At 36.0% G+C, this 12533-nt stretch overlaps 1 protein-coding gene across 5 annotated transcripts in view; it reads right to left on the minus strand.

Moving 5' to 3' along the window:
• LOC121318701 (BDNF/NT-3 growth factors receptor-like) overlaps positions 1 to 12533 on the minus strand; it is an 85469-nt gene that overhangs the window by 59969 nt on the left and 12967 nt on the right. For 2 of the 5 annotated variants that reach the window (XM_041255676.1, XM_041255658.1), the window contains exons 6-9: positions 7137 to 7273; positions 6678 to 6816; positions 4416 to 4715; positions 1008 to 1031 (exon numbers count right to left, since the gene is read on the minus strand). In XM_041255676.1, the coding sequence (XP_041111610.1) occupies positions 1008 to 1031; positions 4416 to 4715; positions 6678 to 6816; positions 7137 to 7273 (600 nt within the window). The remainder of the gene's footprint in view (positions 1 to 1007; positions 1032 to 4415; positions 4716 to 6677; positions 6817 to 7136; positions 7274 to 12533) is intronic. The other 3 variants (XM_041255695.1, XM_041255687.1, XM_041255667.1) reach the window with 2 other exon arrangements.

The following is a 12533-nucleotide window of genomic DNA, read 5'->3' on the forward strand; positions in this document are numbered from 1 at the left end:
TAAGTGGCCTCCACATGTGTTAAATTTTAGTGATTCATGATTTCAGGATAAATTCAGCAGTTTCTGTAGGTTCCCTCTGCACCCTGGACTGGGGTACTTGTCAGGATAGAAGGGAAAATGAATGGAGCAAAGTACAGAGAAGTCCTTGAGGAAAACTGGCTGCCCTCTGCAAGAAAGCTGAAACTGGGACGGAAGTTCAACTATACTGCAGTGGCTAAGGAACAAAAAGGTAAATGTCCTTGAGTGGCCCAGTCAGAGCCCTGACCTAAATCCAATCAAAAATTTGTGGCATGACTTGAAGATTGCTGTCCATCAACGCTCCCCAAGGACCTTGATAGAGCTTGAACAGTTTTATAAAGAAGAATGGTCAAATATTGCCAAACATAGGTGTGCAAAGTTGGTAGAGACCTATCCCAACAGACTCACAGCTGTAATTGCTGCCAAAGGTGCTTCCACCAAGTATAAACTCAGGGGAGTGGAGACTTATCCAATTATGATCTTTCCATTTTATATTTTTAATATATAATTTCGGTCTCAATAAATACTTTTTTCCTCTTAACAGTGTGGAGTATGGTGTGTAGATAAGTGGAAAAAAAATCCTCATTTAAATGCTTGACACTCTGAAGCACTGACACAACAAAATGTGAAAAAGGTTCAAGGGGGTGTAGACTATTCTATATATATATATATATATATATATATATATATATATATATATATATATATATATATATATATATATATATTTTTTTTATGTGTGTGTCATGGAAAAAAACAACTCCGAGGGACCATCAGAGCCCTGGGCTCGGACCCGAGAGGAAAAATGATACTACACCGACGAGGGTTAATAAGGTAAAGACAGAAATTAACCCCATTCCTGCCAACCATCACCAAAACACTCACAAACGCCCACACTATTTACAGACAGCCTCAGGAACATTGTGAAATAACATTTTACATTGTTTAATATTGGTTTGTTTGGTTTTTTAATGCCCAACCAAACTTACCATAATAAGGAGGTTCTGTGCAATCTATAAAACAGAAATAAAAAAAAGAAAATGAACCTAGATCCAACTGTGATAACTTAATACATATTTTTGAAGACATCAACAAAAAAGTCTACATGCAAAAATGTTTTACGATAACCTATTTTTGTAATTTATGACACACCCACCCCTTGCTATATCACCTCTCGCTATACTGCGGATTTGAACATGTCGCGCTCCTGGAGTTGCTCCCCATTTTTACAGTCTAACTGCGCCTGCCTTAGCTGCAACATACATAGACAATTTCACCTAGAGTTACTATTCGTTTTATTTCATACTGCACACCACAAACAAAAACATACAAAACAATTAAAAACAAAGCATTAATATTGTACTGTTATTATATACACACAAATTGTACAATAACACAAAATAAATTAATTAACTACTGAATCGTTTTTTTTTTTATTTTATTTTAGCCAACAAGGTGTTCACTTGTGGCAGCAATGCATTAGCAAAAGTCACAGGGCAGTGATGTCAGCTCCCTAGCAACAAGCCTTCTATATTGGGAATGGATTCATTCAATGCAGATGGTTTGTGCATTTGAGAAAGGAGAGGAAGACTTTTGAAATGAATTGGAGACTTAAGTTGATGAGAAGCAATTACCCCCCGCTGTATGAATTAAAACATTGTGCTGCTTTTTTATATGAAAAATGAGAAAAAGCGGGTTGCGTAGAGGGGTTATATTAGACCCTGATGCCCACGACAAAACAAGGGAGTGGTTGTACAGTATTTGTTAGCCTATATTTGTTTTTCTATGCATCTCTCTCTATACCGCTGTGCTCAATATATAGCAGATTTATATTGGACCCCTAGACCCGTGATATATTGAGTGGGTGCTGTATATCATACAATAATCCATTGCGCGGTCAAAAACAATGAATAGTTTTGGGTCAATATGTTTAGAACATGGAAACCAAACACATTGAAAAATATTCATTTTGCTTTAAATCTACACCGGTAATAACCTATACCCTTTCAAACAAGTGGTTTTTGTGTTTTTTCTTCAAACCACAAAAATGGTGTTCAGCAGTGGTGAACTTTATGTTGTGTGATACTCCACAAAATATGTGAAGACCAATCTGGCAGTTCAGGCAGATATTGTATACTTTGTCACAGTTGGCACTATGACGATGTGTCTGATTTCGACCAGGCCAGTGTTCCTATCAGTTTTGGCCAGGACAGTGCTGCAAGTATGGACTCGCAGCACCTGACTTCCTCTTCTGGGACAAAAAGCGCTAGCATTTAGAATAGAGAATAGTGGCCAGGTAAATTCTAGCAGGGGTATAGTTTCAGCTTCCCGACACAACAGCCAGGCTATTTACAACAGCATCATTCAGGCAGAAAAGGACAATTGGCCTGTACCATTTTTTAATGCAGACCTTTACACAGTATATTCCACAATTCTGATCAAAGAGGTTAACTGAACCCAATCCCTTACAGTACTCTTCAGTAATGCATATCCTACTTTTGTTTCAGTGCTGCACTATAACGCAGGTTTCAGGTTGTTTTGGTCATTACCAAACTATCGACAAGATTGGTTGCAATGGTGTTATCATGCCATCTAACTGAGGGTATTCCAGCAGCTTTGTCTTGCAGATCATCAAAAGTTCATATTTAATCAGGTCATTTAGTAGAGCTTTCTTCAAAAGATCAGCTTGCATGGTTTCAGTGATTCTGATGTTCTGAGATTGAAAGTGTCAACAATACCCTGGCTATTTGGTGATACAAAACCAACAACAATGAGATTACATTGGATGACACTACCCTCAATAGGTATCATAAAACTATTGTAGAGATAATACTAATATTGAATGGTAACAAGTAGGCGTAAAGAAGCAAGCTACGGGGCATGTCATTAGAAGGGGCAGGGCAATAAATGTATTGTGCTGTTAAATGTGTTTATTGTGGGTTTATTTATTTAGAACATGTCTTGTTGTGGTATGATTCGAATTTATTTTGTGTTATTTAAAAAGAGTGCTTTTCTTTATTATTGTTGGTTTAAATGTGATCTGGCAGAGGTGGTGTTAGCAGCTCATCTCTGCCAGACAGCTTGTGAGACTGCATGGTCGGCAGCAAATTAATTAACAGAGTTGCTACTGACCACGCAGCATTATTAAAAACAGTGCAGAATGTGACCATTGATTGATTGATTGATTAATTTATTGCTAATCTGGAGATGGTCACCAAATTCATTCATTCTTAAAATAGTGTGGAAGGGCATCAAACTTGGGTTATTTTGTGTATGATATATGTTAGTTATTCATGGGTTAATATATATTAAAAAATAAAGAAAATACAAACATGGCTTTAAGGCAATTATTCATATCTGAATTGTATTCAGGCTGTTACAGTATTTACTGTTTTTGATACTTTTCCTATTAAAAAATAAATAACTATAATAGTAAAAATAACAGAAATGATTAATAAAACATGTATAATAATATTTCTATAAGTAAAAGGACTATGATTTAGGTGACTTTCATTTAGGTTCAGCTTTAAAAAATATAACTCCTTTATCCATTGTCATGAGAATATGATGTACACTAGCACACATTCCTAAAGCTATAGGAAGTGTGCTGCCAAAATATGGTGCAGCTAAAAAGGGTGGGTAAATCGCCTTCTCACATTAAAAAAAAAACCTACAAACACAATATATCCTCCCATATTGTAATATTAATTTGGTCATTTGAACTTGGACGTAGAATATCTCCCGCTATGAGAAAAACAAATGAACTGCCAAAATAGCATAAAAAACATAATACTTTATTTTAGTCTTCCATGTAAACCAAGCCATTGAGGCATGCAGTGCAGATCTGAAAGTAAACATAATTCAAGAGTGGAAGCAAAGCCAAAGAATCCACAAAGAATCCACATTGGCATTAACAGCCAGTGCACTATGTCACATTGAACTGCATTTTTAGTTACATTAAGTTTATACATTTGGTTTTTGGAGTTCTTTCAGGTGATGTAGTGTTGTCACAGAGCATTGCCTTTGCACACTGTACTGTTTACTGATAACAATGTAAGGACTTAAAAGCTGTAAAGACTGCAGCAACCAAATGCATAAAGTTTAATTTGTTTCATTTAAAAAAAAAAAGGTAAATGTAGTCACTTATGAATACAAATAATCAGAATTTTTAACTTTAACTACCAATCCGATTTATAGATTAATACAGTGCCTTGACAGAGAAATATAAGTCCTGTTGTGAATGAAATGCAATGCTCTGACTGAGTCAGATGATGGATGATGATTAAACCAAACACCCAGGAAAAAAAAAATGAAATGGCTTAATATATAAATCTATTTGTAAATCTTGAAATCCTGAACTAGTAAAATTAAAAGAAATGTATTTTTGTTTTACTTACCTATACATGGGTCTTGCATAAAATGAGCAGAAACAGTACGTTCATCTGTCCCATAGTCATTCTTTGCCAGCAGAGTGTATTGGCCATTGTTGAGATGAGTGGGGCTATCTAGTTGCAGGCAGCCGTGGTGTTCGCTGTCATAGGCAATGTGAATACTAGTCCAGATGAAGTCGGTCTCATTTAAAACAGACCCTTCATAGAACCAAATTAGCTTTGGCTTTGGGTTCCCTCTTACACTGAATGGAATGCACCAGTGGTGGTCCAGTACTGCCTGGTCTAAAAATGTTATTTTTGGTGGAACTAAACGGGAGGGAAAAAATTGATATTAATATGAAACCTTAAAAATTACAAAGATGAATCAAACACACTCAGGTAGTACCATTCACATAAATATTCTGTATTCTTTCATCTGAAAGCTAGTACTTTGTTTCGTTATGTATCAAATAACTTGACTTTTAAAATAAGTTATTTTTACTATATTTCAAGTATTTTTTTCAACATTTAAACAGTTTGCTGTATTCTGATCATGTAGAAAACCCATAATGAATCTTTAGCCTATAAAATACCAAGTGTATGACTCCTGAGTTACAGCAAGCTGCAGAATGCATAGTAATAACAGGCATGCCAGTAACATACACCACCCACCATGCTGTAAATTCAAAATCAGAGCTACCAGTAGAATTAACCATAACATATATCAACAGTATTACGGAATAGTATAGAATAAGAATTAGCAACGAAATCACAATTCTGCAGATTAATCCAAAAATGTGTCACACAGGCGGATGGATGAACAGACATACAGACACCTCCCTATATCCCTGGCATCCGATATTCTCAATAATTTAAGTTACTAGCAAGTTTCAAATTGGATAAGCGGTTCTGCAGATATATGCAAATATCTGTAAAGTGTGACATAAGTACGTACGGTCACAAAAAAATATTGGCACCCTAAACTAAATATAAGATCGTTCAAGAAAACATGTTAAATACAAGCATTTAGTGAACACTAGCCACTAATTAATATGACAAAGACCAAAATACACAATTTCTTGTAGTTTAACAAACAATCTTTATAAAAAAAATATAAACACTTAAGCAATTTCAAATATTTCTTCATGACAAAAGTACTGGAACCTTTACATTAAAAGTCTATAAAAACATATATTACAACAAATTTTAAAAATATATTAATTGATTGAAAACCATTACACAGTAACTAGGCTGCATTATAAAATCAATAGCCAGAAAAAAAGGGAATTATTTCCAACATCTGGTGAAGAAGAAAGCTTTGGCAAAACAGCAAATGATGGTCAAGACAAAGGAGTTGGGCTCAAGTTTCAGAAAAGCGCTCATAGTAAACCACAACAAAGGAAATGGCTACAGAACAGTATCAAAGACATGGAAAACCAAAATCCCCACAGAGCAATAATCAAGACTAAAATATAACTTTTCCCCAAAAATTAATCACAGTATGTCTGGTATAAAAAAGGGGAAAGCCTTCTATTAAGAAAACCTTGTACCAACAGTTAAACATGGCGGTGGTCTGACCATGATATGGGTGTGTTTTAGCAGTTCAGGGACTGGAGACATTCATGTGATTGAAGATTGAATTAATGCAGCCATGTAACAAAACATTCCACAAAGTACACCATTACCATCTGCTCATAGGCTGATTGACAGACAGTTCATCTTCCAACATGACAATGACCCAAAGCATATGGCTAAGTCAACTCTGGAGTTCTTGAAGAAAACCAAGATAAAAGTTCTGAAACGGCATTCACAATCACCAGATCTCAATCCAATAGAAATGTTTTGGACTGATCTGAAAAAAACTGTAGCCAAGCATTGTGTATCCAATCTGTCTGAGCTGAAGAAAATATCCAAAACATACTGGTTAGACTATTATAAATGTCTCAAAGCTTTAATAAAAGCAAAAGGAGGACACATGGAATACTAAAGTAGGGGTGCCAATACATTTGTCATAAACAAATACTTTACATGAAATAAGTGTGTTTGTTAAAATACTATAAATTGCGTATTTTGCTTTTTGATTTATGAAAAAGTGATTAAAGTTAGCTAAATTATTGTCCTTAATCTATTAACTTGAATTATGATATAATAAGCATAGGGTGCCAATACTTTTGTCTGCAACGGTAGGAACATACAACAAACTCCACTATATTCCCCTCAAAGGGGATTGCATAACAAGGTCAACATAACCTTACAGTCCAATACATTTGATCTTTTTTTCCTACTTACAATGCACAACCAGAATAACTGAAGACTCATTTTCCCCCACAATATTTTCTGCAATACACAACACTGTTTTTCCAGTATCATTGGAAGAAACATTTATCATCTTGAGCGTTGTATAGTGTTGCTTTAGGTTGTACTGCTGCTAAGGAAAAAAACAAAAAAAAAACAGAATGTATAACATTTTAAATGTGATCTACTGTATATTTGTGAAAGAATCTGAGAAATCATATTTAGCATACAATAAGACATTCAACTTATTCTGTAGAAAAAAAGTCTACCCCCATTAAAAAATATATATGCTTGCATGCACACTATAATTTAGGATAAATTAACACCATTCTAGAATGTTGCAATGTATCAAATAATTAATGGAATTGATTGTCCTGTTTCTGCACCTCAGGAGTGCTTACAGTATAACACAACAGTGTTGTATATCTGTTAATTAGCTTTTAAATGACTTACCTGATAACTTGTGACCAAGTTGCCTAGATACCAGCTTACGTCTGGAGAAGGAATTCCAGAGGTTCTGCATTCAAGTGTGATGTCGCTTCCTTCCATTAAGGTAACACTAGAAGGGCTTATACTAGATGTAGGCATCACTGTTAATTAATAAATAAAATTAAAACATGATATCAATAAAGACTCCATAGTTATCTCATTTGGGTTTGCACTATTAAAGATGTAATTTCTCAGTTAGTGTCAAATACCCTTTATTCATACTGGAAAACAAATGTATGCCATAGGAATGTAGAAAACCAATGTCTAGTATATTTATATATTTATTTTAAAATATATTTATTCTTTTACCTTTATTATATTATTCTTGCCTGCTACATATAATAGAGTACACCCAGGATTGTTTTTGTTATATAAAAACCACCACTCTTAAATTCATAAACCTGCTCTAACCCAAACCTCTTTCCACTGTATTTTCATTGTACTTTGTGAAGTTAGTAACAAAGTGAATTGAAGCAACCCACTATAAAGGAAACTCATCTTGTCCCCAAACCCCTCGCTAGCTCCAAACCACTACAGCCGGATTGTAATTCTGAAATCATTGTTGAGCAATTGCTGCAACTTCCTAGGTTAAATCATCTTATAGTTTAAAAGAACCTTACTGCATAGACCTTGGCTACTGTAATTATGATGCTGGTTCACAGAAACATCTGTATTGGGTAGGGCTTTAAAGACTAGGCTTTTTTAGGAGGGAAAAATCCATATTTCATACATGGTCGACTGATGAAAATGCCCTGCCAGTGTTTTTTTTCTTGGGAAAAATGACTTTGTCCTTAAAGTAAAATGCATTTGTTATCTACTGATTCCCTGGATGACTAGTATGTGCTCTAGTCCTGGCGGCTCACAAAGTACAAAAAGAGATTCTAGTATGATTATTATGTTTTTACACATGTCAGAATTAGAAGTCTCATATAGATCGGTTCAGCCAGTCGGATTCCAAGCAGAGCCGTCATTATCCTACAGTAGATTTAACATTTAAAGGCTTGAGAATGTTGAAACTCACTTTAAGTGTGGCAATTCCATGAAAAATTGTACAAAATAGCTGGGAAAAATGTCAGTTTCTGCAGAAACAGTAATGAATTGTATAATCTTTTACAAGACAATTTACATTTGTATGCTTCTTGTTGACCTGGCAGCCATTTTGGAAAATTGTAAAGCTGTTGACATAATTTAATGAAAAAACACCCTTATGCAATCCAGAAACACCTGTAAACAAGTTAACATTTCACGAGAAGCAAGTGGTTGATTTATATAGAGGACTAAGTGAAGTAAGCTTCCATACTATTATGAATTTTGTATTATTCAATTTTTGGTAAATATAGTGCCGTGAAAAAGTATTTGACCCCTGTCTGATTTTCTGCATTTTTGTACATTTTTCACATTGAATTTGGTCAGATCTTTTCATGGGTTGTAGAAGTATATAGAAAGAGTCTGAAAGAAAAAATGACACTAAAGTTTGGTGCTTCTTTCATTTGTTTGGTGTGGAAGGTAATCGAACATGCAATCTTCAGGTTTGAAAAAGTTATTGCCCTCCTAGTTAACTCAACCAAATTAAAGGGATAATTTGGGTCAGCTGTTTGAATACTTTGGTTAACAATCAGGCCTGATTTGGGCTTGCCCTGCCCAATATAAATCTGACTAACTTTGGCCCTTACCATCAGAGTGAAGTTGTCAGCACACAGGTTCTAGAGGCACATCGTGCCACGGCCAAAAGAAATTCCTGAAGACCTCTGGAAAAAAAAAGTTGTTGATGCCTATCAGTCTGGAAAGGGTTACAAAGCCATTTCCAAGGCTCTGGGGCTCCACCAAACCACAGTCAGAGCCATATTGTCCAAATGGAGAAAGTTTGGGACAGTTGTGAATCTTCCCAGGAGTGGCTGTCCTGCCAAAATCTCCCCAAGAACAAGGCGTCAAATCATCCAGGAAGTCACACAGAACCCTAGAACAACATCCAGGGATCTACAGGCCTCTCTCGCCTTGGCTAATGTCAGTGTTCATAACTCCACCATCAGAAAGACACTGGGCAAAAATGGAATTCATGGCAGAGTAGCAAGGTGGAAACCACTGCTCACTAAGAAGAACATGAATGTTCGTCTCAAGTTTGCCAAAAAGCACCTGGATGATCCTCAAGAGTTTTGGAATTGTTCTATGGACAGATGAGTCAACAGTGGAATTCTTGGCCAACATGGGCCCCGTTATGTCTGATATGAAGATCTGATAACATTCAGTGTCAAAAATATGCAAAAATGCAAAAAATCAGACAGAGGGCAAATACTTTTTCACTGTACTGTACTTTACAATAAAAAAGTGCACATGGCAATGTTATGTCAGTTACAAATTAATATATAACAGTACTTGTACTAAATACAAGACACCAGAATTTTTGTGATAACTTTAAGTTCTCATACATGTGAACCCTTATCTGTTTCCAGTATTTGCTTGTTGGACATTTTATGCATATCACTCAAAAACCTGCAGCTGACACAACTATACTAGAAAGTAACCGATGTGACATTCTAAGCACTGTGCTTAAATTATTTTTAAAAGAACACTTAAAGGTTTACCAAATTGATTTTGCAAGTGTTTAAGATGCCAACCAAAGAGCAATGTTTTAAAAGGAAATCGACAGCCCTCCTTTTTTGCTTTTAGATTAAAGTTGTAAAATGTCTCCAATATCTGCAGCCAATAGAACGCATGCTTATCGCGCAAGGAAGTCAGAAGAGAAAGAAGGATAAAGCAGAGGAATAGAGCAACAGAAATGCAGGGACAAGTGAAGTAATGTAAGAAAGAAAAAGGAAGCAGAAAAGGCCAAAGAAAGAATGAGAAAGTACAGGAGAAACCTTTTAAAAATACTTGAACCAGAAGTTAACAAGAATCATTTGACAAACTCACACCAAAAGTTCTCTTTTCTGCTCAGTCACTAGGGAAGGCAGTAAGCTAAGTAAACCGGGCACTTCCAAAGAGCCCCAGAAAGAAAAGTGTAGTGGTAAAGAAACTGGCAACTAAATTTGGTTTGGCTCTGGTGGATAAGCAAGCTTCCAAAAAAAGACCTGAAGTTGATGAAACAGACAGGTTTGTGCTTTTTATGAGAGTGATTCTGTGTCCCGTCAACTGCCTGGATGAAAAGACTGTTACAATCAGAAATGAAGGTGGCACAATGAGAATGCAGAAAAAAGTGCTAATGATGTCTATTCTTGAAGCTCACCACCTCTTCAAGAATGAATATCCCGATGTAAAAACGTCTGCAGCATTACGTCCTGTACACGTTCAACCTGTCTGTGAGAATGACTACAATGTCTGTTGCTGTCGTAATCATGAGAACACAGAGGTGCTACTAGATGTTTTGAAAAATGTTTGCCAAAATATCCCCAATGGTAATCTCCTAGTCAGTGGGTCAGTTTGCAATTGGTAGATGAAATGCTACCTTGGCCAGTGTGAAACATGCCTCGGCTTTGATAGTTATATTCATCAGGTAATACAAGGAATTGCTATTGAACAAACAATTGCACACTACTACCAATGGATGACTAACAAAAAAAAGGAACTGCCTAAATCAACATTGCACGATGCCAAAGAAACTGAAGTTGCCACAGTTTTATTGCCAAGTTGCAACTTCACCAAATTAAGACAATGAAGATGAATTTAAATTAATGTGAAGCTGTACTGCAGAAAGACTTCTCAGAAAACATCAATATAAAGCAGCAAGAAGAAATAATGTCAGCTCACTGGATACGAGTTTACAGCAGTTCTCACAACTCAAACTGGTACTACTTCTTATGTTGTGATCAGTGATGAACTGCAGCATGACATATTTGCAGTAATTTGCTACAATCAAGCTATTCTCGATGAAGCATCAACTTTAGCCAACATCTCTAACTTGCACATCTGGTGCTGCTAGACAGTTTAAAAACAGTTTAAAAAGTTATCTTGTCCACCCTTACCATGCCAAGCTGTGTACACTGTAGTCTGCAACAAGTTGATTGGAGCTTTTTTGCCACAGCACATAGTAAAGGGCCAGTTGATGGTGTTGGAGGTAGGGTAAAGTGTGCAGTTTGAAGGCGCATTCTGCAAAATCGTGCTTTTGTTAACACAGCAGAAGAATTTGCTAAGATGGCAAAACAAGTATGCCCAAATGTCTGCATCATTTATATTGCAAAGGATGTGGTAAAGAAGGCGCAAGATGAATGGGCAAAAAGATGGGAAGAGAACTGTCCAAGAAAATCCCAAACAACCACAGCATTCACTATACTAGATTGTTTAGCAACACTGAGCTTGAGGTCAGCACAGAAGGTCAATTTCTGGAAGAAATTAAAACTGACTTGAAAGTGGTCAGTGTGTTTGGTATTGTGGAGTAAGCTTCAGCAACAAAGCAGCTGTGACAGATAATCCATTGAAAATAATTGAATTGGCAGTAAATGAGTAGCCTACTGCATTGTTATGTATGAAGGCAAGTTTGCTAGAGCAGGACAGTGTGTATGAATCGTGAATGTAGCAGTTTTGAAATTGATGCAATATTATCCCAGTAATCATCAACTGCAAAACAAATATATTTGTCTTCACTACACGTCTGTCTTAAACTATTTAAGTATGTTTGAGTAGTTTTACGTTTATAGAGCTCTAAAGTCACTTCATTTCGCAAAAGACCAGTGGCTTGAAAAACTGGTGGAACACAGCCCCCTGACCAAAAAATGAACTACTGAAATGAAACTGTGCTCAAACACGATGCCCATTAAGCTAGCTTTCTAACATTACCACATCTTTCATCACAAACAGTTCTACGCCTGATTGTCACAATCAAGAGCGCTGCAAGCAACACTATGCAGGTAAGGGTCTCTTATCAACAGCTGCACATGCACTAACCTGAGAGTTTGAAATGGAAGAATCGTCACACTCTCGTGCTGTTAATAACATTCTGAACTACACAAGAGTAAGGTAAGGTTTCTGTTGATGTCTCTGGCGTTGGTGGTTTAGCTTTTTTGTTGTAAAAAAACTCAAAGCTAGCTGTCTCTTTGCCATTTTAAAAGGGTTACATCAAATTCACTTTGATTTTCGCTGACTGAAAAAGCGAAAGTCTCACACGAGAACAAACATAACGGTGAAGAGTCTTAGACACTATTTGGTTAAGTTATTAATGTTTGAAAGTTTGAAATAAACTGCACACTTACATATTCTCTACCCACTTATGAAAAATATAAAAAATATATATTTTTATTTGTAAATAATAAACCCTGGCAGCAGTGGCGTAGCCAGGATTTTTTTGGGGGGAAGGGATGGAAATGGTAACATTAAGGTGAGTAATCACAGTGGTGCAATTGGCAACCTGATTTCTTATTTGTGCATTGA

Source organism: Polyodon spathula, chromosome 1, assembly GCF_017654505.1.
Source record: "Polyodon spathula isolate WHYD16114869_AA chromosome 1, ASM1765450v1, whole genome shotgun sequence".
NCBI lineage: Eukaryota > Metazoa > Chordata > Actinopteri > Acipenseriformes > Polyodontidae > Polyodon > Polyodon spathula.